Below are 27107 nucleotides of genomic sequence, written 5' to 3'. Positions count from 1 at the left end.
GTGCTTTTCAGCTGTAACGCTTGACCTATGTAGGTACATTTTCTTTCAAGGAATAAAAAATATGTTGCAACCCACCTGCAGCTTTGTGACCTGACCTTACCTGAGCTGACCGCTATGCTCCACGGAGAACATATATGCCAAAACCCGCAGCAACAGCAATGTGGCCTCACCTGACCTGAACTGACCATGCGTTCCAGGGAGGAGATCCGCCGTAACCCGCAGTGACAGCAGTGCGACCTGACCTGACCTGACCTGACCTGACCTGACCTGAGCTGACCTGACCTGTGTTCCAGGGAGGACATTTGCCGTAACCCGCAGTGACAGCAGTGCGACCTGACCTCACCTGACCTGACCTGTGTTCCAGGGAGGACATTTGCCGTAACCCGCAGCGACAGCAGTGCGACCTGACCTCACCTGACCTGACCTGACCTGACCTGTGTTCCAGGGAGGATATTTGCCGTAACCCGCAGCGACAGCAGTGTGACCTGACCTCACCTCACCTGACCTGGCCTCACCTCACCTGACCTGACCTCTGTGTTTCAGGGAGGACATTTGCCGTAACCCGCAGCGACAGCAGTGCGACCTGACCTGACCTGACCTGATCTGACCTGTGTTCCAGGGAGGACATTTGCCGTAACCCGCAGCGACAGCAGTGCGACCTGACCTCACCTGACCTGACCTCTGTGTTCCAGGGAGGACATTTGCCGTAACCCGCAGCGACAGCAGTGCGACCTGACCTCACCTGACCTGACCTGTGTTCCAGGGAGGACATTTGCCGTAACCCGCAGTGACAGCAGTGCGACCTGACCTGACCTGACCTGACCTGACCTCTGTGTTCCAGGGAGGACATTTGCCGTAACCCGTAGCGACAGCAGTGCGACCTGACCTGACCTGACCTGACCTGTGTTCCAGGGAGGACATTTGCCGTAACCCGCAGCGACAGCAGTGCGACCTCACCTGACCTGACCTGACCTGTGTTCTAGGGAGGACATTTGCCGTAACCCGCAGCGACAGCAGTGCGACACGCTGGGTCTGGCTGAGCTCGGCACCATGTGCGACTCGAAAGCCTCCTGTTCGATCATCCAGGACAACGGTCTGAGCGCCGCCTTCACGGTGGCCCACGAGCTTGGTCACGTGTGAGTACCTCCCCCCCCCCCCCCCCCACACACACACAGCCACATTACGTGTCGATTAGGTCAGACCAGCTAAAGGTCATCGGGACAGTCACTTGCATTCAGCGCGTCTGGTCTAAGTAGGTATATTGTGGCGTGACCTACTCCATTGAGGAATGCGCATACCGTACGGAGAAATATTCGCCAAATTCTACTGAGGGGATGTGGGTGTAAGAAGCTAGGCGTCCGAGTATGTTTATGTATATGTGACCAGTGGGTATTTGCTTATTTGTTTGGTTACGTTATTGCTTACTTATGCTCATTGGTTACGTTATTGCTTACTTATGACCGGCATGCCGATCTGTCAGCTGACCGCGGTGCTGGTGACCGCCTATTACAGGCTCAACATTCCGCACGACGATGACTCCAAGTGTCAGCAGTACATGGGCTCGGAGAAGGTGCAGTTCGTCATGTCCAGGATGCTGGACCACAACACGTTTCCGTGGTCGTGGTCCAAGTGCAGCCGCCACTACCTCACCGAGTACCTCGAGTGAGTGCACCGCGCCCGCCGCCGCCGACGCGTCACTCGCGCGCAGCCGGCGCCGGCGGACCCCGCGGGCCATCGTGTTTATTTTTACTCGGGTTGATGACGGCTACTGTCGTTCTCTGCGTTCGGTCGCTCAACTGAGACGGATTCCATCAGTGTCGGCCGCTCCGTCCGTCGGTAGTCGTTCGTGCATTGACCGTATCGACTTCTGAACCGAGTCCAACCAAAGACCCCGAATAGGACCGGGAGTGAAATCTTGAAGTCCAGGCTTCAGTCAATAGCACCAGGCTTACTGGGCTGCTGAGGTACCGAAAGACAGGGGTGTGACGTTGCGTCATTGAAGGGGTGTAGTTGTGTATGTCATCCAGTAGGTACTTCTTGGTATATTCCGTCACGGGGCTGCACGACCAACCTCCGATCCATTTCCGCGGTAAAGGTTTAAACAAATTGCATACGTAGCGCCTTCCGCCCTGAGGGTGCGACCAACCATTCGGAGCCATTCCGGATTTCCGCCCGAGTCAAACTCGGTGCCTCGCTTGGTCAGTATTATTGTATCACAAAGAAAAAGAGGCGAAACATTGCTCATTAATGGGTAAAACGTGTAGTCTAGTAGTCAGCAAACAAGCTCGATTATAGTTCTGATATTTTTCTTATCCTTTGTGATATTTATGTTTCTAATCAGCCTGAAAACCAAGATTACTGTACTGTCAAAGAGCATTAAGAAATTTTATGTGACATAATTGGTCTTAGTAAGTGCATGTTATATGGTATCGAGTGATGTTGGTAAACTGATCTCGTGTAGCCTTGCTCGGTATTAACTGATTGTACCGCGTCCCAGTGCCGGGTACGGCGACTGCCTGAGGAAGCAGCCAAAGGCCAACTACCGGCGTCATAGCGAGCCCAACGATCAGCTGGCGCTCGGCCCGGCCGGTCAGACCTACGACGCCACCCAACAGTGCAAGCTTGTCTTCGGAGACGAGTTCGAGATCTGCTCTTACATGGTGAGATACCGAGCTCTCTCACGAATCTCCACTCGTTCAATGTCCATCTGAACCCTTTTTGTTGCCCGTCTTCTCGTTACTGACTTACTTACTTTGTTACTGACCTTAGAAACGACACACGTCGTCCGTTCTGAATCATGGTCTCTCCTTGTTTCTCCTCAGCGTCTACCTCTCCGTGTTATGAGTCAATGCTGAACTCCCCCTCCCCATTCGCGTTGGCAGCCAATAATACTCGATCTCTCTCCTTTTCTCTCAATACTGACCTCTGTTCGCTATCTCTGGTGGCAGCTCGAGGCAGCGGGTACTGCACCCATGCTAGAGCATGACTCAGACTGCGAATCAGGCAATGAATAGCAACAGCAGTCAACAACGGGGGTCTGCTGCCGCCACTGAATAAGGGATGAAGGAACAATTGAGGGCTGATTGGGTGACTGGTGTCAGTAATCTGGCTCCAGTGTGGGGCTGATACCGTTGCTGTCTAGCAGTGCCGTCTGTTTTAGTTTCCGAAGATGATAAGAGGGAGCCTGAATCCGCCGCTGACCGACTGTGCAGGTGATCTGTATTTTCCGTGCGTCATTGTTGGCTGTCCGTAGTGTCTGGCGACTGTATTAGTTGTCTGTAGTTTCTGTACGACAGGGCGCCAGCCTCATACACGTCATAAGACACTATAGTGTCTGCTGGCCGTCTCCAGTGACGTGTTTAGTGTCCGATGACGTTACGGACTGTCCCCGGTGTCTGCTGACGGCGCCTTCCGTACCCTCTGCCGGCCGTCTGACTCACGGCCGTCTCCCTCACTGTTACAGCCGACCTGTAAGCGTCTCTGGTGCTCAAGGAGGTGCAATGGCACCGATTGCAGCGAGGGCTGCCGCACGCAGCACATGCCCTGGGCGGACGGCACCACTTGTGCTCCGGGCAGATGGTGCCAGCGCGGGGAGTGTGTCTCGCGGACGCCGCGGCCCGACACCGTGCACGGAGGATGGGGACAGTGGGGCGAGTGAGTCAATAGGGGAGAGTGAGTCCATAGGGGAGAGTGAGTCAACCCGCTGGGGAAGGTAGGGAGAGTGAGTCAGTGTGGAGAGTGAGTACATAGGGGGAGAGTGAGTCCATAAGGGGAGAGTGAATCAGTGGGAGCGGACGCGGAGCGAGTCAGTCCGCTGGGGACAGTGGGGCGAGTGAGCCAATGGGAGTGGGCCAGCTGAAGCTCAGCCCTTTAGACTGCCGTCGGGAGGAAAAAAGCCGTAAGTCGCATTTTTATCGATTTTTCGTTTTTGATATCGTTGGAAAGCTCTTTTCATGATGCGTTTAATGCTCAAACGTGTGTACACTCAAAAATGAAAAAATTATATATAATATAAAATTCAAAAACGGATTTGTTACATCAGGGACAGCAAAACACGCAGGAAGAAAGCCGTATCCTTAAATTCGGCAGATACGGCATTTTTACAAAATTTCAAACACAGAATGTGGAACTGATAAGTCAGGAAGAAAGCCGTATCTTGTAGATACGGCTTTTATTTGATGGTGGCCTGTGAAATATGAGCCGAATCGTTGGTCCAGGCAGTTTGGAAGAAAGCCGTATCTACTCATTTAGCATGGCTTCGGCATATCCTGGACGGAACATTTAAACATTTACACAAACATGCTACGTGATCGTAGCAATATGTGACCATTTACAGGGGAATTTTAATTGAAATAAAATAGGGAGTGAACTTGAGAAGTTTGAAGCCAACAGAACTTTGCCAGCTCGGTGGTGTCAGCAGGGTGCCGGGCATTCAGTATTTTGATGTGCTAACCAGCCGGGAGCGCCGGTATAATTCGACCGTTCTTTTCCCCAACTTCGTTTAAAATTCCAATAAAAAATACCCGACCTAGCCTCCCCCATGATTAATTTGGACTCCCTGTCCCATCCCCACCCCACAACCAAAATAACATCATGTTAAGTTCGACCCGGTAATCATCATAGACATGCAGCTCGTAGCCGGCACGCTTAGTACGACGACCTACAATCTTTGTCGTAAAACCGTTGAAGATATATTTGAATACCGTGAAAGGTCGATTGCTATTGCCAGCCTTGTCACACTCATTGTGATAATTGTGACCACGCCCATGTATCTTTGGGACGTCATCCCCTGTCACTTCCATTCCTGGTCAATGACTTTACCGTCTTCTTTCCGGCTCCCTCATACCCATGATGCTCAATCATATTGGAAATTTAGGCTACCTTGTAGCACCCACACAAGCCCAACATTGTCATATTCTACGGGCAGCTGCCCAGAGCCTACCAGCACAGCTGTGGCCGGTGGAGGATGCAGCAAGGCGTACTGAATAGCCCTCTGCTCTGTTGCAGTAGGCGCTATAATCAGAGCCCTGTGAATACGAGTGCACATTGGGGGCCTTTTGAGGGTGCGCCCTCTAAAGGGCGTTCCCGCAGACGTGTGGAGCTCTCAGCAGTCTAGCGATCTCCGACAATGAGGCGGCATTTGCTTACACCCTCAGCCGCGGCACAGTGCTGTCGCCCTAGATGTTTCGCACAGGCTTTGTAGATGCAGTTTCTTTACGGGAATTCCTGAAGTTCTTACACCATCCTCTATTTTGGTTCAGGAGCCGGGCGGTTCCGTGCTTGTAGCTGCGCACCACGTGACTTAACAGCGTCCCTTTTCCGGGAACCTTGTGTCCAGCTAATCAGCAGCATTCCCACTCATCGTCTCTTGCCCCCTTGAAGTGCTTTGAGGTCTGCAGATCGTGATCGACGATGGGAAACTACACTATCTCGGTTCTCTCGACAATGTCGCCGTGGCTCCGGCGCAGCGGCAGACCGGCACACTCATCTCTCCGAATATATCGGTGGCTCAGAATTAACTCTGGAGTCCAGTGTAATCGAAAATTGAAGCACCGTACAAAGACAGCATTCGTGATTCCCCTTGTCGGTTGCAGGCACGTAGCCAGGATTTTGCTCAGGGAGGGGCCACAGGTCGCGGCCTAGTGTCGTGCCCCTCCAGAAAAGGAAAGCTCCCCGGATTTGGCCCACCATCTCTTGGAGTGTGGTGCTGCTGTGATTATTTTTTTTATTAAGTTTTATTTTATTTTTCGCCTTTAGAGGGGGGCATGGCCCCTGTGCCCCCCCCCCTTGGCTACGTCCCTGGTCTGTTGGTTTGTTTTTGTATCGAACGTTCAATTAAATATCCATACTTGAGAGCTGAAGCAGTGGAACGGAACCAGCAGCGGAACTGCTTTAGTACTTTTATGAACCAATATGCTGTCAATACAAATGCACCGATGATACTGCTTTTTGACGACAATATGATTAAACAAAAATGGCGATACGGCTTTATTCCCGATCGGTTAACCAATGTATCAGACATACGGCTTTTTTCATGACAGTATTGCTCAGGTGTCTCGTGCGATGCGGCTTTCTTCCACGATACGGCTTTTTTCGTGAAAGAAAGATTCCGCAAACTCGGGGTTGAATTGGAAGCAAAAAAGTTTTTCGCCTTTTGCTTTTAGGTTAAAATAATTTCCCTTTTATAACCACTTTCATTGGATGTAAAATTTCTTTCCGATCACTGCAGTATGTTTTGTTTCGTTATTGAGCAAAGTTAACGAATTCTATAACAAAAAACGCTTTTTTGCCTCTCCTGAACAATTTTCAATTCGAAAAAGTGCCCCAGATACGGCTTTTTTCCTCCCGACGGCAGTAGGGTCAATGGGCTGAGCGAGTCCTTCCGCGTGGGCCAGTCTCAGACCGGCTGACCGTCCGACATTTGACAATGACCCCCACAACAGCTTTTTTAGACTATGCTTAATCAACTCAGATGTCGTTGAAGATTTATGACCTGCCTTTATACCGGTATGAGCAGATCCATTAAAGTAATGAACATCACAACTAAGATATGTGAGGTCGTCGGGATAATCTTTTGGTTCTCTCATTCCAGCAATTTAACAAATATTTTCGGTCAATTATCGGCTGGCGCTAATTGAATGTTTCATAACCTGTTGTGGAGCTCTGACCACAGGTCTGACTGTACCTACCTCAGGTGGGGCCAGTGCTCGCGCTCCTGTGGCGGCGGCATCCGGCGTTCGGAGCGCGGATGTAACGCCCCCGTGCCCTCCAACGGCGGTACCTACTGTCTGGGACAGCGCGTCAGGTGAGGGATAATACTGCGGCACCTACTGCCTGGGACAGCGCGTCAGGTGAGGGATAATGCTGCGGCACCTTCTGTCTGGGACAGCGCGTCAGGTGAGGGATAGTACTGTGGCCCCTACTGTCTGGGACAGCGCGTCAGGTGAGGGATAGTACTGTGGCCCCTACTGTCTGGGACTGTGGCACCTACTGTCTGGGACAGCGCGTCAGGTGAGGGATAATACTGTGGCACCTACTGTCTGGGACAGCGGGTCAGGTGAGGGATAATACTGTGGCACGTACTCTGGGACAGCGCGTCAGGTGAGGGATAATACTGTGGCACTTACTGCCTGGGATAGCGCGTCAGGTGAGGGATAATACTGTGGCACTTACTGCCTGGGATAGCGCGTCAGGTGAGGGATAATAATACTGTGGCACGTACTGCCTGGGATAGCGGGTCAGGTGAGGGTCGACATCGGCAAAGCGGGTCAGGTGAGGGTATGGAGGACGACATGGCAGTATATACCTACTGTTATAGCGGGTCTTTCTGTCTTCATCTCGGGCATAGGCAAATTGCCGTTGTGGCAATGACTCATGCAGAGCGAGTCGTTACAGCGGGCTCTGGGAGGTGGGAGTGGCAGCTGCCACCTGACACGCCCGTCGGATGGGACCCTGACGGATGGCCTCCCGGGCGCCGTGTGGTGTCGGGTGGCTGTATGTATGTACAGTGGATCTTATTAGCATCTCCAGACGTAACTAGATGGCGTTGAGCCTTAGTCGAGTCCATGTCAAATTCAAGGAGAGGTCACTACCGAGCTGGGCCCGATGGGGAGGTGGGCGGGGAGGGGGGGGGGGGGTGGCGAGGTCACGGTGCGGGTGACCTGTCAAACAGCCCCGGCGCGGTGGGGCACTGCCGTAGGCAAATGGCGCACTCCAGTGTTGTTCCATATCGCGGTGGTGGGCCGGGCGGCCGGTTAGCTTGGCAGCTTGGAAGGAAAGGATGATGAGGCATGGTTTTGCTGTGCCCGGTTCACCTACTGTTACTTATGATGCACCCAGAGTAATGCAAATGTGGCGTTGATAATGCAGCTGGCAATGGAATGCTAGCGAATGCTCCAAGCGCCTAGCTATAAGGATTAAGATTATCTATGTCTCCTGAAATTTTCATTGAATATAATTCAAGCACTAGAGAGATCGTATTCGTTCGCCAGTTTTTTGACCGGCTGGCGTTTCTTGCGTAGAGCGCCCTTGGGCAAATATTTAAGTATAACGCAGGTGATTTCTTTTTTTCTTTTTTTGCTGGTAAGACGCCTTTAGGGTCAAATCAAGCAGTGGCGGCGGAACACCTTTGAAGTGGGGGCACTGCCGACTTTTGGTCCCATTCTTTCCATGCAACGCCGGACGCCCATAGGGCTAATGTTAAAATGCCAAAATCAAACGGGGGCACGGTGCCCCGATGCCCCCCCCCCCCCCCACCCGTTCCGCCACCACATGAAATCGAGTCGCTAAGAGACGATGAGGAAAAGTGGACGAACGCCACATTTCTGTGCATGAAGTCTCGAGTTATAAAAAGCTAACAGTTATTTTACGTGTAAGCTAAAAAACAATAAGATCAGTTAATAAAAATATTTGACCCGAAATTAACTTCTGTTTTGTCTGACCATGATTGCATGTATGACCGCGGTCCAGCCTGGTTCAACTCGGCCCAACCTGGTTCGGCTCCCCCTTTTTTAACATAAATTTGGCCCGAACCTTTTGAATGGAAGGGACAGAGTCCCCGCTAAGCTGAGCTTGTTAAGCGTTGAAACCTGCCATCTACCCTCCGATCAGCAATTCCTGGTCTATTGCAGACTATAGTTTTGAGGTTTAGTCTATGGCAAAATGGTCTATGGTTAAGAGTCCAAATTTTAACGTGCGCACATAGCCGCGCACGGCCGGTCCCCTCGCTGACTTCGCCTGGCAGCGGCCTGCCACCAACCACAACCATACCCGTCAGGAGGCTAAAAAACGTCAAGCACACGTCGTGTTTCGAACCCGGACTTTTGTAACCGGGACGTGCGCCTTCACCACTTGGCACATGGAGTCCAACGCTCTACCGACCGATCTACCGGGACGGACATTTACCTTGGGGTTTCGCCTCGTGACATTGACAGACGTCAGACACTTTGGCCGAACTTTAGCCGAAACACTGAGCAAGCTGCGGAGGGCGATAGGTGCTCGTAGCGTTGAAGTTGGGTAACCTGTGAGCTGAACGCGATGTCGTGAGCTCGAGCCCCACTCCCGGGTCTGGTTTTATCTAGACACAACCAAAACCTTTCCTTCTACTGCAACACAGCTAAGCACGATGACATCTTTCCCCAATATCTTTCCCCAATATCCTCCCCAAAAGTCAAAATCATGGTGTGTCAAAAGTGGAAATAGCCGGTGCGCCGTCTGGCAACCCGGTAGCCCGCCGCCATAGGGAAATTCATGCTTTTTGTCGCTTTTTCGCTCCTTATGAGTCACTTGATCTTATTAGAGCTTAACTAGGAACGAGGCGGGTCACTTGGACGTATTCGGGAGCCGAATACGGTGTTTTGGAGCCAATACATGGGAAACCCTACCCGCCCAATGCGAGTTTTTAAGAGTCTGCATGCCCAAATTCGTTGAGCGCGGCCGTTTTCGGTCGGTTTTCCGCGACCTTGTGGCGAAATCGCCTTATTTATTCAACCAGGGTGGGCTAATTCGCTTAACTAGGAATGAGGCGTTGAAGAGAATTATTCAAGGAATAGAGCTGTGCAAAAATATTTTTTGTATTGTTAAAACTGTATCCGCCCTCGAACGATAATTATTGTTGACCCATCAGAAACACATCGCCTGGAATGCGTTTGGACTTGGCTGGATCTAATATTAGCGAGTATCTGCTAATGCAGTTTCTTGGCTTACACAGTACGCACACAAGCATACATACTTCCTGCCCTTAGTTATTCCTCACTTGAATGAAAATTTTGCTATAATAACTATTCCAAGCAGTTAACAGGTTTTAGTGCAGTGCCAAGTCGGAACCGTTCAGCGCCGCCAGTCTCCCAGGCGGCGCGTAGCGGCCGCCGCCCAGTGCTGCCAGATTTGGAGGATTTCCGCAAATCTGGAGGATTTTGAACTCTATTTGCGGACAAATTTCGCTTTTGGAGGATTTTTGATTCTGGAGGAAAAGCTGGAGGATTTGTCGCCCGATTATTATATTCAATTTCATGGAAAAATATAACACATTCAAGACTAAAAAGGCATTTTCCTGTCCAGCGTCACCCTACCCGTGACGATATATCACGTCCTTTATCACCGTGAGGCTGCAGAATGTCTCAGTCTGTAGCTATATCTACGAGGGTACCAAACTACTGGCGGATCTAAGGGGGACTCTTGGGGCAAATGCCCCCGGCCCCCCTGCAGCGCCCGAAATCGACGAAAACTTTCTTTTTTTTAGATAAAACGAAAACTCAACAACTTTTATTAGAAAAAGTATCTGTCTTGCCCCCCGCAGCGTCCAAGACCGCCTTTCTATATCTACCAATAGGATTTGGAGGAATCTGGAGGATTTTTGTAACTGATATGGAGGATTACAGCCTTCCCCATCTGGCAGCACTGCCGCCGCCGGCCGCCGCGCCGCCGCTCTGGCAGGGTGTTTGACTTCATATCTCTGTTGCTAGAAAAGTTGTGGACCGATTTACTTGATTCTTGCATGAAAAGATTCGCCATTCAATTCTTAGCAGATAACGAAAATTTGACGTCAATTGCACGATCCGCTGCCCATATTGTGGTACTGCCATCTATTGACAAGGCTGGCGAACTAAGGCCGGGCGGCTATTTCCACTTTTGACACACCATGTTATCGCTTATAAACGTTTAGCTAAGTTTCATTTTTTAGGAAAATATTTTTGGTCATTTGTCTGGAGCCATTACAACTCCTTTTTCTTTTCTGATTCTTTTCGACCCGATAAAACCCACCAAAACTGAACGTGCCAAATGAAAAATATCTAACTCAAATAACAGTTCAGAAAAGCCTCATCATGCATCATTAAAAGCATCATGCAACTATCGACTAAAAAGTCGCATGCTATGAATACGTCCTAGATTGTTTCAATTTGTTCAACATTTTGGCTGGAACTGACGCTGCCTCTGGCTTGCCCGTTTGTTTGAGATAATGATTCCCTTCAGTCGCGTTCTTACCGGTTCCACATGAACAGGATACCACCATACCGGAGTGAACGCACCCGCAACCATCATCCCCTCCCCTCAGCCTCGGCGCAGTGGCGGGCGGCCCTGGGCGGACCACTCCCGGCGCTACGCACGCCCCATGCGCCGTGATACCGCGTCACTCCCCCTCCCTCCTTCCCCCACAATGACCGGTGACCTCACTTCCCTCGGGATTTGGACTCGCCCTACCCCGACCGTAGCGCCACGTGGTGGCTCTGGAGATCTTAAATAGACCCACTGTACGGTGTCACCGATCCCCGGGCCGACTGAGACGGACCGACCTGCTCCTATTACAAGGACGGTTGGCGGCCGCGGGGGGGGGGGGAGGCGGGGGAGGAGTGCTAACGCCGCTCGCTACCGACGGATGGATCCAGTGACATGGTTCATCTGATCGCCCCCGTCCCCCCCCCCCCCGTCCCCGTCTTCACGGCAGGTACGAGTCATGTAACCGGCAGGAGTGTCCCAAGGGCAGCGTCGACTTCAGAGAGGCCCAGTGCGCCACCTTCAATGGCAACAACTTCAACATCCAGGGCCTGCCGTCGGACGTGCAGTGGGTGCCCAAATACACAGGAAGTGAGTGGAGGATGCGACCGTAACTCTGCTGGTAGCCACCAGCTGAAAATGTGTTTGATAACTGCACATGTGAATTTTTGCTCTTGGGCGTTTTTCTCTTATCGCTATTTGTTGTACCATAAATGTATGACCTTTAGAAGGAGAGCAAGCATGCTTTTTCTTCTCGACTACGGATAGTTTTATTTCAATTGATAATTGAGCCGCTAAAGGCAAACCGGTTTGATACTTTCGGGTATGCTGCAGAACAGATGTAATGCTCAGATCCTACCAAGCATGCATGTATGTACATATATTCGTGAACTTACATATCCGAGTGTTGTTCTATGTATGTACAAGCACCGATAAGGAAACGTCTCTATGTCCGCCAGTCAAAAGCAAGGACCGCTGTAAGCTGTTCTGTCGGGTGGCCGACTCGAGTGCGTACTACCTGCTGAAGGAGCGCGTCGTGGACGGCACCACCTGTACACCCGACACAGACGACATGTGTGTCAACGGCATCTGCGAGCCGGCCGGCTGCGACCACATCCTGCACTCGGATGTGCACGCCGGTTAGTCGCCGCTGACGAGCTTATTGAGATCTTGTATACCTTGTACCTACAGAAGCACATATCTTAGAGATTTTATTGTAATTAGATCTATATGTCCAAGCTGACCTCGAGTAACTCATTTTCTATATGAGTGAAATAGATATGTGGAATAGTTGGTTATCTGTTGGTTGAATTAGAGTGGATGTTCATATTATTCGTAGGAAACCCAGTATGCTGCATTCAATGTCCAAAAATTTGTCTATTTGGGTGGGAAACGACATCCAAATGAAATTCATTTTCCACTCTCACCACCATTTTTAAGAACAATTTTCCACTCCCAAGTCCCAACCAAGAAAACATAGATTTTTTACCTATAGAAAGACAGTTGTGTGGATGCCCAGTTAGCATCAAACATTCTACACCCTAGAATAAAATGCATGCTTTTTGTCATTTCTCACTCCTTTTTGATCTAATCGAATCAGCAGTTTTCCACTCTCTCCCCTCTTTTTGGTGGGTAATTTTCCCCTCTGACACCCAAGACAAAACTCAATTTTGGGACACTGGCTGCATTCTTCGGCAAATGGAGTGATGTGACGTTAGGCGCCAGCTGGTGGCCACACATAACGCTCCAGCGTGCGTGTGTCTGTTCCCTAGTATTGACTGCCCACGCTTTTCCGTGTGCGGCAGACCAGTGCGGAGTCTGCGGCGGTGACAACTCCACCTGCCACGTGATCAAGGGCTACTTCGACAAGTCGACCCAGAAGAACATCCACTACGGCTACAACCGCGTGGTGCGCGTACCGGCCGGTGCCACCAGACTCGACGTGCGCCAGAAGAGCAACGACCACACCAGCAAGGACGACAACTACCTCGGTACGTGCTCGTCGTGTGGTCTTACCACCGATCGACTCAGCAGGGGGTTCCTTTTCACTGAGCGAGCTTCTTGGGTAATCATGTTTTGTGGAGGCATGGATTAGTTGAACTGCAAGTCACATCTTTGTTTCATACAAATTATGGTTCGAAATAAATGTTATGTTTTCCAACTCAGTTTCTTGTCCATAATTAAGTCGCTGGTTTGTGGAATATTTTGTGTTAATAACAAAACGGAGCTTTTTAAATATGCATAGCTCTTACTTCTTGTGTAGGCGTTTCTTACAGGTATCTTGGTATAAGCGTAGTTCACGGTGCTGCCACCTTGCTGTGCCACCTTGCGAGTGACCCAGTGGAGCCCTCTTGTTGGGACGGCTCTCCTAACCGCGCCTGCCTCATCCGACAGCACTGCTCGACCCGGAGACCCGGGAATACATCCTCAACGGCAACTTCGTGGTCAGCATGTTCAAGAAGGTGATGCAGTACGGCGGCGTCCTGCTGGAGTACACGGGATCCGACTCTGTCGTCGAGAGGATCAACTGCAGCAAACCTCTGGAGAAGGAGCTCGAGCTCTACGTGAGTACCCGACGGCACAAAGATCTGACGGCGGTTCCAAAGGTCTGCATCATGCCTAGTGCTAAGATATCGGTAAAACAGGCAATTTTGACTTAGCACCAAACTCAAAAGAGTGCTATAATGTATCACCATCGTAATGTTGTTATGCCTGATGACAGGCTCCGGTTCCACCCTCTGTTCACGATCGCCACCTCTGCTCGACACATATAAAGCATAGGTAGTGATGAAGGAAATCAATTAAAGGAGGCGTTAAGAAGTGTCAGCACATATCTATTCCAGCTTGTGAAAGATCCGTGCTCGGTAACACTGACCGGCCGTTACGTGTGTGTGTGCCACAGGTGCTGTCTGTGGGGAACCTGGCCTCGCCGAACGTCGAGTACGAGTACACGGTCTCCGTGGAGCGTGCCGAGACCTACCAGTGGCAGCTGTCGCCCCACTGGTCCGCCTGCGACCGCGTCTGCCAGGGTGAGACTCTCCACTCTCCAGCATCCTTCCATCCCCATCGACTGAGGCTGGTGGTTTCTTTTTGTTATTTAGTTATACTTCGATGTTTCCACAAATCGAGTATGTCTTCTTTGACGTATGGCCGGATCTGGGGTATGGAGCTCGCTTGTTTAGACTGATTGCCGAACCCCTGACGCCTGGGCTGGTGAATGAGCTCTTCACGTGCCGTGCCGCCGCCAGGAACCCGGTACCGGGAGGTGCAGTGTGTGCGCCGCTCCGACTCTGTGTCCGTCTCAGAGAGCCACTGCAGCCGGGACCCTCGTCCAGACCGCGAGGAAGTTGCCTGTAATTTGGGATGCACGCTCATGTGAGTAACCCTGATCGCCGTTAAACGGTAGCCACTCGTCGTTTGCTACGATTCTGCAAATGCATAATAAATGCAAATGCTGATGCTTCTGCCCCGAATACTGTTACTGGGCACGTTTGATGAGTATTGAGCACTGGATTGTAAACGCCAAACTGGTGAGGACAGTGTGATATTATTTTAGCCGTTACAATGAATGGTACAGTATCGCCGAGAACAGTCCTGGTTGGTGAGTGTGACCGTCCTGTATCGCCAGCGCTGTGACCATGTCAGCTGCTCTCTGACGCTGACACCCCTCCCTATCGCCAGCTGGAAGGTCACCCACCGCTCCGAGTGCTCCAGCTCGTGCGGGCCTGGCACGCGTCGGGTGCAGTCGCAGTGTTTCCAGAGTTTCCCGGGCGCGCTGCAGATCGACCTGTCGCCCATCCAGGACCACAACTGCCAGCACCTGCCTGACCGGCCGGCGCTGCTGGAGGCGTGCCAGGGCGCCTGCGAACCCACCCGCTGGCGCTTCGGCGAGTGGTCCGAGGTGCGTGGGTGATGGGCTTGTGTGATGTGTATATCCTGGTGACCTAGTCTATCAAAGCCATGGCCGGCATAAGCTTAAATTGTGTTATTTTTGGTGATGTGAACAGCCTAACCGTGTATCCAGTTTGATCGCCTGAGGGTCTCGTGTAACCAGTATGACGGTACCACGTTTCAATGTCCAGTGGGACCGTTCTCGTGTATCCCGTCTGACGTCGCGTTTTCCTGTGTCCAGTCTTTCCGTTCTCGTGTATCCAGTCTGTCCATGCCCCGCTCTTCTGTATCGTATCCACTCTGACCGCTCTCGATCGCTCTATCCCCGGCAGTGCTCGCGCACGTGCGGCGGCGGCACCCAGGAGCGGACGGCCGTGTGTGTTACCAGCACGGGCTCGGTGATGGCCGACACTTACTGCGACCACAAGGAGCGGTTCGTCTCCCAGCCGTGTGGCCACACAGAGTGTCCCAGCTGGCGAGTAGGCAACTGGAGCACGGTAAGGCATATGACGCTTCCTTACACTCCTGGCTACCTCAGGGCAAGCCATCGGCATCGCTCAGTTGATAGCAATTCATAGTTGATCACTTTTGCTTATAGACTGCTCATTTGCATGAGATTGGCTTGACTGTTTTTGGATTAAGGACGCAAATTTAGTGAGGTTTTCGAGACGATTGGCTGTATTCGCGAGCTTATGCTGTTTGCCGCTATCGCACCGATTTTGTATGGAGCGCTTTTTGGCAGTTATGACCAGGTGCAGTAGTGGGGCGTGGGACGCATGGCGAGAACGCCTGTAGACATGTGAATAGTAGTGTGATGCTGCGCTGACCGAGAGCCTGCTGCTCCCGGGCCAGCCTGATGGCCCGGCGGGTGCAACTCGCACATACACATTGCACACATGCACGAATACAGACGCAGACTTGGCATAGACGACACAAACTGAGAGTCTTAGACACAGACAAACTCAAACACAGACTAGTCCAGACACGGACAAGGTCAGACACAGGCGTACAGACGGAGGTACAGACAAGCACGCACAGACACACACACGCACACATACGTATGGCATGGCTGGGCGCGGCCGGCGCACGGTGGCGGTGGCGGTGACCGGTACGGCCGTGCGGCGGCACGTTGGGCAGTGCTCCAGGAGCTGTGGAGGCGGCCAGCGGCGGCGGCCGTACTGGTGCGCCCTCGGCGACTCGTACCTGCCTGAGTCGCAGTGTGACACCACGCTGGTGCCGTCTCACACGCAGCCGTGCGAGCTGCCGCCCTGCGCTCAGTGGCGCGCCGGCACCTGGGACGAGGTAGGAAGTCGAATATATGTCTCTTTCTTCTACCTCCTTCATATTTCGCACCATTATCTTAGAAATCATATATGTCTCGGTTTCGTCTTTCATTACATCTCACCACGTAGCAAGTACTTTCATTCGACTCACACAACGTTGCATGTATCAATTTTTTTCAACTCTTCAGTTGGCTCGACGCCTTCTTCCAATATACATAATACATATGTAACTGATCATTGCGTCTCTCGGGTCTCGCTATCTTCATTTATTGCATCCATTGCATTGTCACTTTTCTTTATGCTACTGGAGCCTTGGCGCGTGGCTCAACGACCATCTCCGCCAACGGTCCCCGGGCCCTGCATGCTGCATGCGGCCCATTCAGCTACCGGTTTTTGCTACGGTAGTGACAGTTAGTGTTCGATGACCTGAACTGTCTTTTGATGACCTTACCTGTATTTAGCGAGACCTGTGCGAGACTTGTGTGTTCGATAACCTAAGACCTCGGTGTCCGTTGACCTGACCTATGCATTCACTGACCTGACCTCTGTGTCTCCTGACCTGACCTCTGTGTCCGCTGATCTGTCTACCCTCTGTGTCCGTTGGTATGACCTTTGCGTTCACTGACCTGACCCCTTTGTCCGCTGACCTGACCTTTGTGTCCGCTGACCTGACCTCTGTTCGCTGATCTGAGGTGTGTCAACGGCAATGCTCACTGCTCGGTGACCTGACCTGTTTCGGCTGCAGTTCTCGGTGACCTGACCCCTATTCCGGCGGCAGTGTTCGGTGACCTGACCCCTGTTCCGGCCGCAGTGCCCGCTGACCTGACTCCTGTACCGGTCGCAGTGCTCAGTGTCCTGACCTCTGTACCGGCGGCTGTGCTCGGTGACCTAACCTCTATTCCGGCGGCAGTGCTCGATGACCTGACCCCTATTCCGGCGGCAGTGCTCGGTGACCTGCGGCCAGGGCGTCAGCCGGAGGACGGTGCTGTGTGTGGCGCCGGACGGTCACCGGATTGATGACGAGCTCTGCGAGGGGCAGCGGCCGGAAACGAGCCGCGCCTGTGAGCGGCCCGTCTGTCCGCCGCCGACTGCGCCGCCGCCGACCAGCACCCCGGCGGCGCCGCGCTGGAGCGACCCGGCCACTAACCTGATCGACCACTACCGGAACTACGTGTGGCGCTGGGGCAACTGGTCCGAGGTAACGTAACGTAACGTAACATTCCTATACGCTCCTACAGTTTAAACTATTTATAACGCACGACAGCTCGTCGACTACGTGCATTTCATGGCCAAGTGGTAATGCAGAGTGAGGCATAATAATGTACCATATTCATTTTGAACTTAACTCAGCCAATACTGTGCGCTGTTATTCGATCAGAGTATATGACCGACACCTTGTAACATGTTATTTGATGATGTCGAATACTGTCAAATTGTCTGCCTTGTGGCCAGTGTTCGGTGACCTGCGGCCGGGGAGTCAAGTCGCGCTCCGTGGCGTGCTACAACAGTCGCACGGGCCACGTGCAGCCTAAGGAAGCGTGCCGACACATGGAACAGCCCAGGGAGGGCAAGCCGTGTCAGCAGGCCTTCTGCGGCGAGTGGCGCTTCGGCAACTGGTCGGCGTGCTCGGCGACTTGTGGTCAGGTCAGTAAGGCTTTACAGACTATTACGGCACTACAGGTCAGTTCGGTGAAGCTACGAGTCATTAGGGCACAGCTGTTGCTCAGTGCGGCACAGCTACGGGCCAGTTTCACACAACGGGCCAGTATGGTACAGCTACAACTGGAAGCCTACAAGTCAGTACCTACTTTGCACATAGGTACGGCGGGTCAATTCGGTACTGGCCAGTGCGACACGTTTAGGTCAATATGACACTAGAGGTGAGGTCACCTTGACATTGCGTCGCTTTTCATATGCCTGTATGTTGAAGTTGTATGTTGAGTGGCAGTGACTTGCTATGCGTCTACCGACGCTAACCCGCCCCTCCCCGTCTCCACAGAGCCTGAAGCGTCGTCAGGTGACGTGCGTGTCGGTGGTGAGTAGCGCCCCGCTGGAGGAGGAGCAGTGCGACAACAGCACGCGGCCGGCGGCGCTGCGCTCCTGTCCGTTCGTCAGCTGCCCGCCGGCGCCCGCCAGCACCCTCAGCAACCACATCACCGGCAGCGACTGGGTGACGGGCGCCTGGGGCGAGGTGAGGAACCACACCGAACGGAATCCAGCCTTCTGGATGGTTAGCGGTAGCGAGGCCTGACAGATGCATCCTAGTGGGTGTCCTCCAAGCCATTTGTATCCTTTATTTTCCTGCTTAGCCTCAACTTTATTGAGGCCGAGGCCTTCATAATTCCGGATCGCGTGACAGTTTATTAGCCACCATGTTGTGTCGGTGGCGCTCTCGGAAGTTTGCCGATCAGTCACGCCTTCCGCCTGTTTCAGTGCTCCGCAGCCGTGGAGGCGGGTTCCAGTGTGTCTCACCGCCTCCCTCCCTATTCCAGTGCTCGCGCAGCTGCGGCGGCGGCTTCCAGCAGCGCCAGGTGCGGTGTCGGACCAGCGACGGTGACGGTGCAAGTAGCTGCGACCCGAACACACGGCCCAGTCCGACCGGCTACTGTAACACCGAGCCGTGTCCGCAGTGGAGCACCGGCCAGTGGAGCGAGGTGGGACGCGCCCCTTCGCCGCACCTCCGTGACCAGTCGTACAACGAACTGGCACTTATCGTTTTAAACCATTGTTTCTCGGCCTGTAAATATCTTCAAAAACTAAAGCCGTCTAGAGAAGTTGTAACGTTTTACCTGCTCTTGACTGGCATAATCGGTTGCTGAATCGAATAATTCCGATATTTCCAATAACTCCGATATTTTACCATAAAGCTTTTAATTCAGCTATACAAATTAAGCTCTTTCAGGCTGTTTATGTTTTTGCCATCGATTCGTTTGAGATATTACGATGCTCTTTAATCGGTATGCGAAATGTATTAATCTATAGGATGCGTACGTGTCTGTGTTTCCAGTGTAACGCCACGTGCGGCTCTGGGACCCACATGCGCCGTGTGCGCTGTCAGGACCACCTGGGTCAGCTGCTGGCTGACCACCAGTGCAGCGCGGCGGACCGGCCGTCCCCGCTGCGGCCCTGTCAGCTACCGACCTGTCCGCGGCCCGCCAGTCGCCAGTTCCGCTGGCGCGTCTCGCGCTGGTCCAAGGTGAGTTGGTGCCCTCCCCCCCCCCCCCCCGTGTACCCGTCGCCTGCAGACCAAGAGAGGCCGCAGCCGCCGGCCAGCTTCCGCTTTGTGATAAGCTTTCAATGCCTTTTGTGCTAGGCTTCTTCATTTGTGTCGTAGAAGTGTGCTCACGCCGGTAAGGCATAAAGTCGGAAACGAGGCGATGACGTTGACTAGTGGAAATTAGCACTGGTCAGTGGAGCCCACTGTTTCGCTTTATTAGCTTTAAGTCGGTACTTGCTTGAGTCAGGAACAGAGTAATGATTTATTTCAAGACGTTTGCTCGTCAACGTCTTACATGTGCCTAATAATGACGTTGGGTCAAATCCAGTTCCTGTGTGCGAAACCGGCCGACGTTCATAAGTGCGCCCTGGTTATGAATGAGATAGTGCCTCATTCATGCCCTGGTACTCGATATTTGGTCCCAGTGTGAAAAGCAATGTTATTGATCCACGTCCCCAATTTCTTTCCCCATAATCGAAAACCGAGCATTAATTGATGAGTCTCAGTACCTATACCTAGTATCTTTGAGAGAAGTATGTCGCAAGGAACCATGAAAGGCAACCGACGACCAATGTCATGGTACTAACTTAGTAGCTACTCACGAGTTTTGGAATCTACATATAAGCTACCAAAACGAAGAAACATCTATAAAACTGACAAAACCAGGAACAAGGTTCTGGACTGGCGCATGGTCTTGGGCGCATGTTCTTCTTCCTCCCAGCAACAAGCCTTATCATTTAACGCCGCTGGCGAACTTTGAGCACACTTCTGCCTCACCGATGACGCTAGAGACGATAAAACGTTTTACTTAGTGCTAAACTCGCTTTTACGAACAATGTATACAGTTTCGTTTGCTCGAAGCGTTTATATGCTGCATCGCCACTGCATAAGCTGTGTATTTCTTCATTTTACCCGCTTTGCCATTGTGATCGGATTTTTGTGTACGATATCTGTGTGTGGGACGTGTGGATATCCCTCTTCTGTATGTCTAGCTGTCTGTTTGGCTTTCTTTTGCTCTATTTATCCCCTCTTATCCTCTGGCTTTTCTTCTAACTCTCCATCTCGCTCCATCCTCTCTCCATCACTCTCTTTTCGTTTGTATTGCTCTCTTTTTGTGTGTGACGATGCGTCAGTGTGCTTATTCTTTATTTATCTCCCTCTGCCTATTTTTCGCGCTGCTGCCGCATGTGCCCCGGCTGGCGGTGCGCCTTGGGACCGGTTCTGGAGTGGCCCTCCTGTCCCCGTGTTTCCAGTGCTCGCGGAGATGTGACGCAGGGTTCAAGGTGCGCGCCGTCGCCTGCATGGACACGGCGCGCTCCACGAAGGTGCCGTCGCGCTACTGCCAAACGCCGGGCCGCCGCCGGAGGCCGCGCTCCCGGCGCCGCTGCAGAAGGCGGCCCTGCCCCTTCAAATGGGTGCCGGGCTCCTGGTCCGAGGTGATGTCTCTAGTCTGACTCTCTGACTCTCTCTCTCTCTCTCTCTCTCTCTCTCTCTCTCTCTCTCTCTCTCTCTCTCTCTCTCTCTCTCTCTCTCTCTCTCTCTCTCTCTCTCTCTCTCTCTCTCTCTTTCTCTCTCTCTCTCTCTCTCTCTCTCTCTCTCTCTCTCTCTCTCTCTCTCTATCTCTCTCTCTCTTTCTCTCTCTCTCTCTTTCTCTCTCTCTCTCTTTCTCGGTCACTCTCTCATTCTCTCACTCAGAGACAACTGGCCAGCAATAACGACATACTTAGGTTGACCTTCTCTATGTAGAGCTGCACGGGAGCGCACGCCGTCCAGCTGCACGCATCTCTGACTCCATTGGACGTTACCTCCACCTGAGCTAACTTCACCTAGCTGGTTCATCTTATAGGTACCGACAGCTGAAATTACCTATGTAATCCAGATGGAAACAGAGCTACGATATAATGGTGGACGGCGATGTCCCTGTTTTTCTCTGTTGCTTTGGGAGTTAGTGTTCGAAGCGTTCGTAGTTAGCACTATAGTTGCACTCATGTCGAATTGGTGCCCTTAGCGCTCGCGTTTGTATGCGCGTTTGTTATTCAGCTATGTTCGGGTTCATACGTTCATATTTATGTTTGTATTTATGTGTCTGTGCTTGCATATATCATCATATGTGCCTGTCACTTGACCCACGGTTGTCTCTGGCTGAAGCCTGGAGATACATATTTTAGTTCTATTCAAGCATGCTTTTCCGGAGACTGTCACCTCCATCCAAAGGGTGTCTCCGTTGCGAAGCTATCATCTCTACATGCCGTGGCTGTCGTGTGTTGGATGATGTTCCACCACGCTATATGCAGGGGACTGGCTAGGCCATATTTTAAATAATAACCGGGTGATGGGGTTGCGGGTCGCATAAAATTCATGGGACTTGAAGCCGCTCTGGGCCTCTATGTTCTGCTCTGGCGGCAGTGTTGTGATCACGTAACCCCAGCTGCCCTGACTTGAAAGCTCGAATCTGACTCTTTCCGTTCCGTTTTCACTGCAGTGCTCGCAGTCGTGCGGCATTGGCGTGCAGTACCGACGACCCTCCTGCCACCGTCTCAACATGTTCGGCTGGCGGGACCCGGAGCCGGCACCGGACGCGCTCTGCGCAGCACGCCGCCGGCCCCAGACGGTCCGCAAGTGTCACCGCTCCTGTTCGACACGGCACAGGTGGAAGACCAGCCCCTGGTCACAGGTCAGTGCCTCCAACCGTACAGCCGTGCACTTATATCCTAATCCACCCGGCACGTGTCGTTGATGGTGACGGCGTTCTTATTGTTATTCCGTTTTACTTTTGGGGCTCTCACTTGTCTACGTCTGCTACGTCATCTGGAGGCCAACGGGTGCGATTAATAGGCGGCTAACCCCACATCCCCTCCGGCAGTGTTCCAGCACGTGCGGTAACAACGGTCACCAGCTGCGCAAAGTGCGCTGTGTCAACGCGCGCGGCAAGCATGTCTCTCGCAGGCACTGTCTGAAGTCGGAACGGCCGCGCCGGCGCCGACGCTGCGGCCGACGCCCGTGCGGCCCGCTCTCCTGCCTGGAGGTGGGTCCGTCGACCGTCGACATCGACTCATCCCGGGAAATTGTGAACTGTCAGGAATGATAGTGTCTGTACCAGAGCTGCCTGTTCAAAGAAAAAAAAACGCATTACGAACGGATAGCAATCGGCGATACGTTCTTAATGCGTAATAAGATTAAGTAACTCCGGTAACTGTTTTGCGACGCTCTCATTGCGCGCAGAACTCATAACATTCGTCACACCGACTGTTGTGCGAAATTTTCATGACCTCATCTCATGTTCTCCGCTTTCAGGCGCGCGATCGATTGGGGACCCGCCAGGACGGCGAGTACTACCTGATCGTGGCTGGCAGCAACACGTCCATCTATTGTCATGGTATGAACAGCTCTCAGCCTCCGCTGGAGTTCCTCACACTGCCGACAGACCCGCCGGACGTCTTCTCAAACTTCGCCGAGATCGACGCCAAACGGTTTGTCCTGAATGGAACCTAATATGCTCCAAGATAAATAGCGTAGCAGGTACTCTGCGGCCACAACTGTGCCCTTTGATCAGCGCTAATATGCGCCATAAGTCTCCTACGATACCACTGAATTCTTGTCTCAATGTGTAAGCAGGGCCATACCTTATGTGGCCTCATACTATTCTAATGATCATATGGATCGATATACGCGTGAGGTCACTGACCGCGTGATTGTCCCGTCGCCAGACTGCTGCAGCCCCACACGTGCCCGCGGAACGGCAGCCGCATTTCGGCGGCGCAGTGTCGCGAGTGTGTGCGGGCGCGCAGCCCGCACGCCGGCTTCACCGTCTTCACCAAGGTCCGACTTAACATCACCTCTCTCAACATCATCCGTGAGTACATTTATAAGTTATCGGAATGATATTCCGCGTTCAGAAAGTGAAGCGGGCTGCGGCCCTAGGAAGATCCAAACAACAAAAGTTAGGATCATGTAAATATGTTTGCTGCCCGTTTCTGCCACAAACGGCAGAAAAGATTTATTAGCGCTTACATTTTCTGTCGTCCTATCGGCAGTCTACTCACGGATGCCGTTATCCTCTGTTCCAGCTCGTGACTTTACATTCGCCAACACGTCTGGCCGCGGCCGGCCGGTGAATTACGGAGAGGCCGGCGACTGCTACTCTTCAGCAGGCTGTCCGCAGGGCAGGTTCAGCATCAACCTGCGCGGTACAGGGCTGCGCGTGGCAGCGGCCACCCACTGGGTGGGCGTGGGCAACAAGTCCACCGTCCGCATCCACACGAGCAGGGTAAGCAGGGGCGCATGTCGAAGAAGAAGTATTGGTTGTTTGAATTGATTCGGTTTATAAATCACAGTTCACCAGCCTAGGCTTGCTTTTTGCACGTTTACATTTGTGTCGTTTCGCTATCCCCGAGGCCAATAAGCTGCTACTGTCTTAGCAGTACATATATTCGGACCTTCTCCGGCGGCTGTTTCACTTCGCCAGCACCTAGTCCGGTGGGACCAGTCGGTAGTGGCTGTCGTGAAGTGTTGCTGGCCGTTTCTGTTTCTGTTTTGTTGATTTGGGGCATTTCGATGTTGTGGCATCGCCCGTGTCACATATAACCGCCGTGTGTATGTGATTGCGCACGCCGTGGTGACGCCGCGTGGTATCCGTGCCGTCAGGGTCGGACGCTGGTGACAGGCACGTGCGGCGGATACTGCGGCACGTGTCGAGCAGACTCGCCCGGCGGCATCAAACTAGACGTGGCTCCACCCTGACGCCCGGGTCAGTATCGCAGCTCGCATTGGGTCGCTACACGCCGTGAACACAATTTCGAACACAGGGTAAAAGGATATCGGTGTGTACCTGCATTGCGCTTGCTATTTGTGTTGACTATAACAAACAGCAGCCACTAGTGTTATCGTTCTTGTCGCCAGTCTAATTAAGTTCCTTAAACTTCGAGTCTCATCGGTGCGCTGTCTGCTTGGCTTCTGACGAATTTTCTACCGTTTCAGGGCTGTAGCGGTCATTATTTGTCTTTCATCTGTACATATTTCAAGCCCATATGTGCCTTATACGAGCGGCTGGACGCGGCGCGCGCCGGAGAAGCCTCCGCGACGAATAGCAGCTACCCACCTGGCCCGCCTGGCCGCCGCCGACCGGTGTCGGGCGACCCAACTACCGAATCTCTACACGCTAACTCAGACTGTGAATCACTGCCAGTGGAGCTAGTCGGGTGGCCGGCGCGGCGCCGAGCACCCGGCACTGGCGCCGGCTCGGCTGGCTCGACACGGACGGGCCCAGTGGAGCAGCGCGAGCGTACTCGCCCGCGAGCACGTCTCCTAACTCACTTGAATATGCCATGCGCCATGCGACCGTGAACGGCTGCGCTGCTGGACTTGGTCGCTGCTGAGGTCTGCATACTGTGCGAGTGCAAAGTGTATGTGCGGTGCTCGTTTTGTAGTCGTATGACAGAGATCTGCCTTGTGCCTTAGCTGTGCCTTACTTCCGAATGGCTGCTATATTATGTAGACGGCGCGGCGGAAAGATCTGACCAGAATGCTACGAGCTGCCGCCACTGCCAACTGATGCAATAACAAAATAAAAATGTGAACAGAAGGTGTAATCTTTCAGTGCTCGTTGCGGAGTGTTGGGTATCGGCGATCCCTTACTCATCCCAAATGACTCGCTCACGCGCTCGCTCCCTTGTCTGTGTGCGAGTTCTCGTGACCGATCAAGACTAGGCCGAGGTTAGACTCTAGGCTGGGCTGGCGACTGGCGAGAGTCAAATACAATCATTCATAGGTATGGGTAGTTTGGTTACTGGTTATATGTAAATCTGCGACGCTACGCTTCAATAGCGGTGCTCAAATCGACGCAACATTCACTGAAGCGGCACTCGGTCACAGCACTGGCCACTCGGCAGCGTGTATTCAGGCGTCCCTGGGTAATCTCAACATGAACAGTGACTGGTTTGGCGGATCAGACGCGCCGGCCGCGGCCGACTCCGCGCTGCTGCCGCTCGGCGGTCCTCTCCGCCCCCTCCCCGCCCCGCCCGGCAGTACGATACACCTCCTTATAGCGGTACACAGAAATGCCCGGCCCACAATACTGAATGCCCCCACTAACGGCGCCCTTCTGCTACGCGGGGAGAGCGCCGATGACTGATGCACTGACTTGACTGTCCTCTGGACAGCTTCCGCGGCCGGCGGCGCCCGCGTCACCCGCGCGCAGCACACCTCAGTCACAGGTCGTCCGCGCGCCGCACAGTACACCGATAACACCAAGAGAGCGGTTTGAGCGCAGCCCGGGCCGTCCACCTCCCTAGTTCTGGCGGCGGCCGGCGCCGGCGCCCCACCCGAGGAATGATACCGGGCCGCTTCATCACCGTTATGATATCGCTAAGTAGCGCGGACGATGGACGCTCCGCGCACCGGCCCGTCGGCCCACTAGGGTGGCACGTAGGGCGGCGGCTGTCGGTAATTCGCCGCCGGCCGGGTGCGGCCTGACCGAGCTGAGTCGTCGGCGGACGCGAAAGGCGCCGGCCGCACGTACGGAGTGTCCTCGCTGCCCGAGCCAGCCGGCTCGCCACGAGCGTCCAGCATGGGCGTGGCCGGCGACGCGTCCTCGGACGGATAGGTGGGCGGCTCGGGCGGCCGCTCATTGGTCAGAATCACAGGCGTCTTGGCGTTCTTCTCCATACGGTCCTCGAGTTCGTCAGAGAAGATGACCGGGATGCCACGACTGACGTACGTACCGTTATCGGTCATGGTCATCTTGCCACGGCGCCGGGCGCGGTACAACACGCAGGCTATCAATCCGGCAATGATGAGCATGGCGGCGATTACCACCGCTGGTATAATGAACGTCACCAGGTACTCGTCTCCCTTGCTCTCGGGGGCCTCCTCGTCGCGCGGCCCAGCGGCCACCGTCGGCGCCGCCTCTGTGGTGGGCGTCTCGTCGGCCAGACAGATGCCGCGCGGCGTCACCGACGCGTTCACCAGACGGAACTCTGGCCCGAGCGCCTGCACGGCGGCCGGCTGCACGCGGTCGTCGTCCAGCAGAGCGCTGCGCAGTGCGGTGATCTCGTCATCCGGACAGTGCTCGCGAGGCAGTGACTCGTTGAACCACGAGAACAGCACCGAGCCCTCCTGAATAGAGTGCACGAGGATGGAGTCGGCGCTAGAGTCGCCCAGCAGCTCGGCCAGCTTCTCAATCAGACGCTGCTTCTGCAGCGGGTCGCTGCTGAAGGACGCGAAGTCGTTTTGCAGCGTGACGCCGAACTCGACGGTGTAATCTGTGTTGTTTTGCCGAGGGGCGACCTCGACTTCAATCGAGTCGAACGTCTTCAGACCGCCACTGTCGATACATTCCTGTGGAAGAGAGAGAAGGAGGGTTACGATAAAGGCCGACACTGACTTGTCGACACCGTCCCTGGGATGGGGAGAGACGGATCGCGATAAATGGGGAGAGGGGACGGGCCAAGATAAACATCGGAGTTCTAGCCGGGCAGACAGGACGGGTTATGGGGGGAAATACTGGCTGGTGACTGAGCAGGCGACGGCATAAACGGCGAGTAAATACTATCCAAAGATTGTAAATAAGATAGATCAATGAGACATCGATTAAATGATACCAGTGTTTATGTTGTGCGACAGGACACCATCAGCATAACGGACGCTCAGATCGCGGGAATTGTCGAGTCGAGTTTTGTTAGCGGCGAAACAGTGAATACTCGAATGAAAGAACAGCGAGCCCGGGA

General features: G+C 53.3%; 2 protein-coding genes across 6 annotated transcripts in view; one reads left to right on the top strand and one right to left on the bottom strand.

The window, feature by feature from the left end:
• LOC122394367 (A disintegrin and metalloproteinase with thrombospondin motifs 9-like) overlaps positions 1–24964 on the top strand; it is a 40648-nt gene extending 15684 nt beyond the window's left edge. The window contains exons 6-32 of one of the 5 annotated variants that reach the window (XM_043391204.1): positions 984–1136; positions 1513–1662; positions 2498–2660; positions 3464–3654; positions 6695–6805; positions 11444–11583; positions 11952–12131; positions 12798–12983; positions 13387–13556; positions 13895–14021; positions 14241–14367; positions 14674–14893; positions 15216–15380; positions 16021–16185; positions 17110–17364; positions 17619–17810; positions 18166–18357; positions 18659–18820; positions 19174–19362; positions 20637–20819; positions 21866–22057; positions 22247–22408; positions 22678–22853; positions 23091–23236; positions 23451–23650; positions 24028–24130; positions 24361–24964. In XM_043391204.1, coding sequence (XP_043247139.1) covers positions 984–1136; positions 1513–1662; positions 2498–2660; positions 3464–3654; positions 6695–6805; positions 11444–11583; positions 11952–12131; positions 12798–12983; positions 13387–13556; positions 13895–14021; positions 14241–14367; positions 14674–14893; positions 15216–15380; positions 16021–16185; positions 17110–17364; positions 17619–17810; positions 18166–18357; positions 18659–18820; positions 19174–19362; positions 20637–20819; positions 21866–22057; positions 22247–22408; positions 22678–22853; positions 23091–23236; positions 23451–23650; positions 24028–24123 — 4393 coding nt within the window. In that variant the 3' untranslated portion in view covers positions 24124–24130; positions 24361–24964. The remainder of the gene's footprint in view (positions 1–983; positions 1137–1512; positions 1663–2497; positions 2661–3463; positions 3655–6694; positions 6806–11443; positions 11584–11951; positions 12132–12797; positions 12984–13386; positions 13557–13894; positions 14022–14240; positions 14368–14673; positions 14894–15215; positions 15381–16020; positions 16186–17109; positions 17365–17618; positions 17811–18165; positions 18358–18658; positions 18821–19173; positions 19363–20636; positions 20820–21865; positions 22058–22246; positions 22409–22677; positions 22854–23090; positions 23237–23450; positions 23651–24027; positions 24131–24360) is intronic. The other 4 variants (XM_043391205.1, XM_043391209.1, XM_043391206.1 and 1 more) reach the window with 4 other exon arrangements.
• A 284-nt stretch (positions 24965–25248) lies between these two features.
• The window catches only part of LOC122394368 (dystroglycan-like), a 32712-nt gene continuing 30853 nt past the window's right edge, over positions 25249–27107 (bottom strand). Inside the window, exon 11 of the mRNA XM_043391211.1 lies at positions 25249–26718. Within this exon, the coding sequence (XP_043247146.1) occupies positions 25795–26718 (924 nt within the window). The 3' untranslated portion in view covers positions 25249–25794. The remainder of the gene's footprint in view (positions 26719–27107) is intronic.

The sequence above is a fragment of the Amphibalanus amphitrite genome, unplaced genomic scaffold, assembly GCF_019059575.1.
Source record: "Amphibalanus amphitrite isolate SeventyFive unplaced genomic scaffold, NRLGWU_Aamphi_draft 000588F_arrow, whole genome shotgun sequence".
Taxonomy (NCBI): domain Eukaryota; kingdom Metazoa; phylum Arthropoda; class Thecostraca; order Balanomorpha; family Balanidae; genus Amphibalanus; species Amphibalanus amphitrite.
Note: the sequence above shows the minus strand (reverse complement) of the source record. Positions and strands in the feature narration are given on the sequence as shown.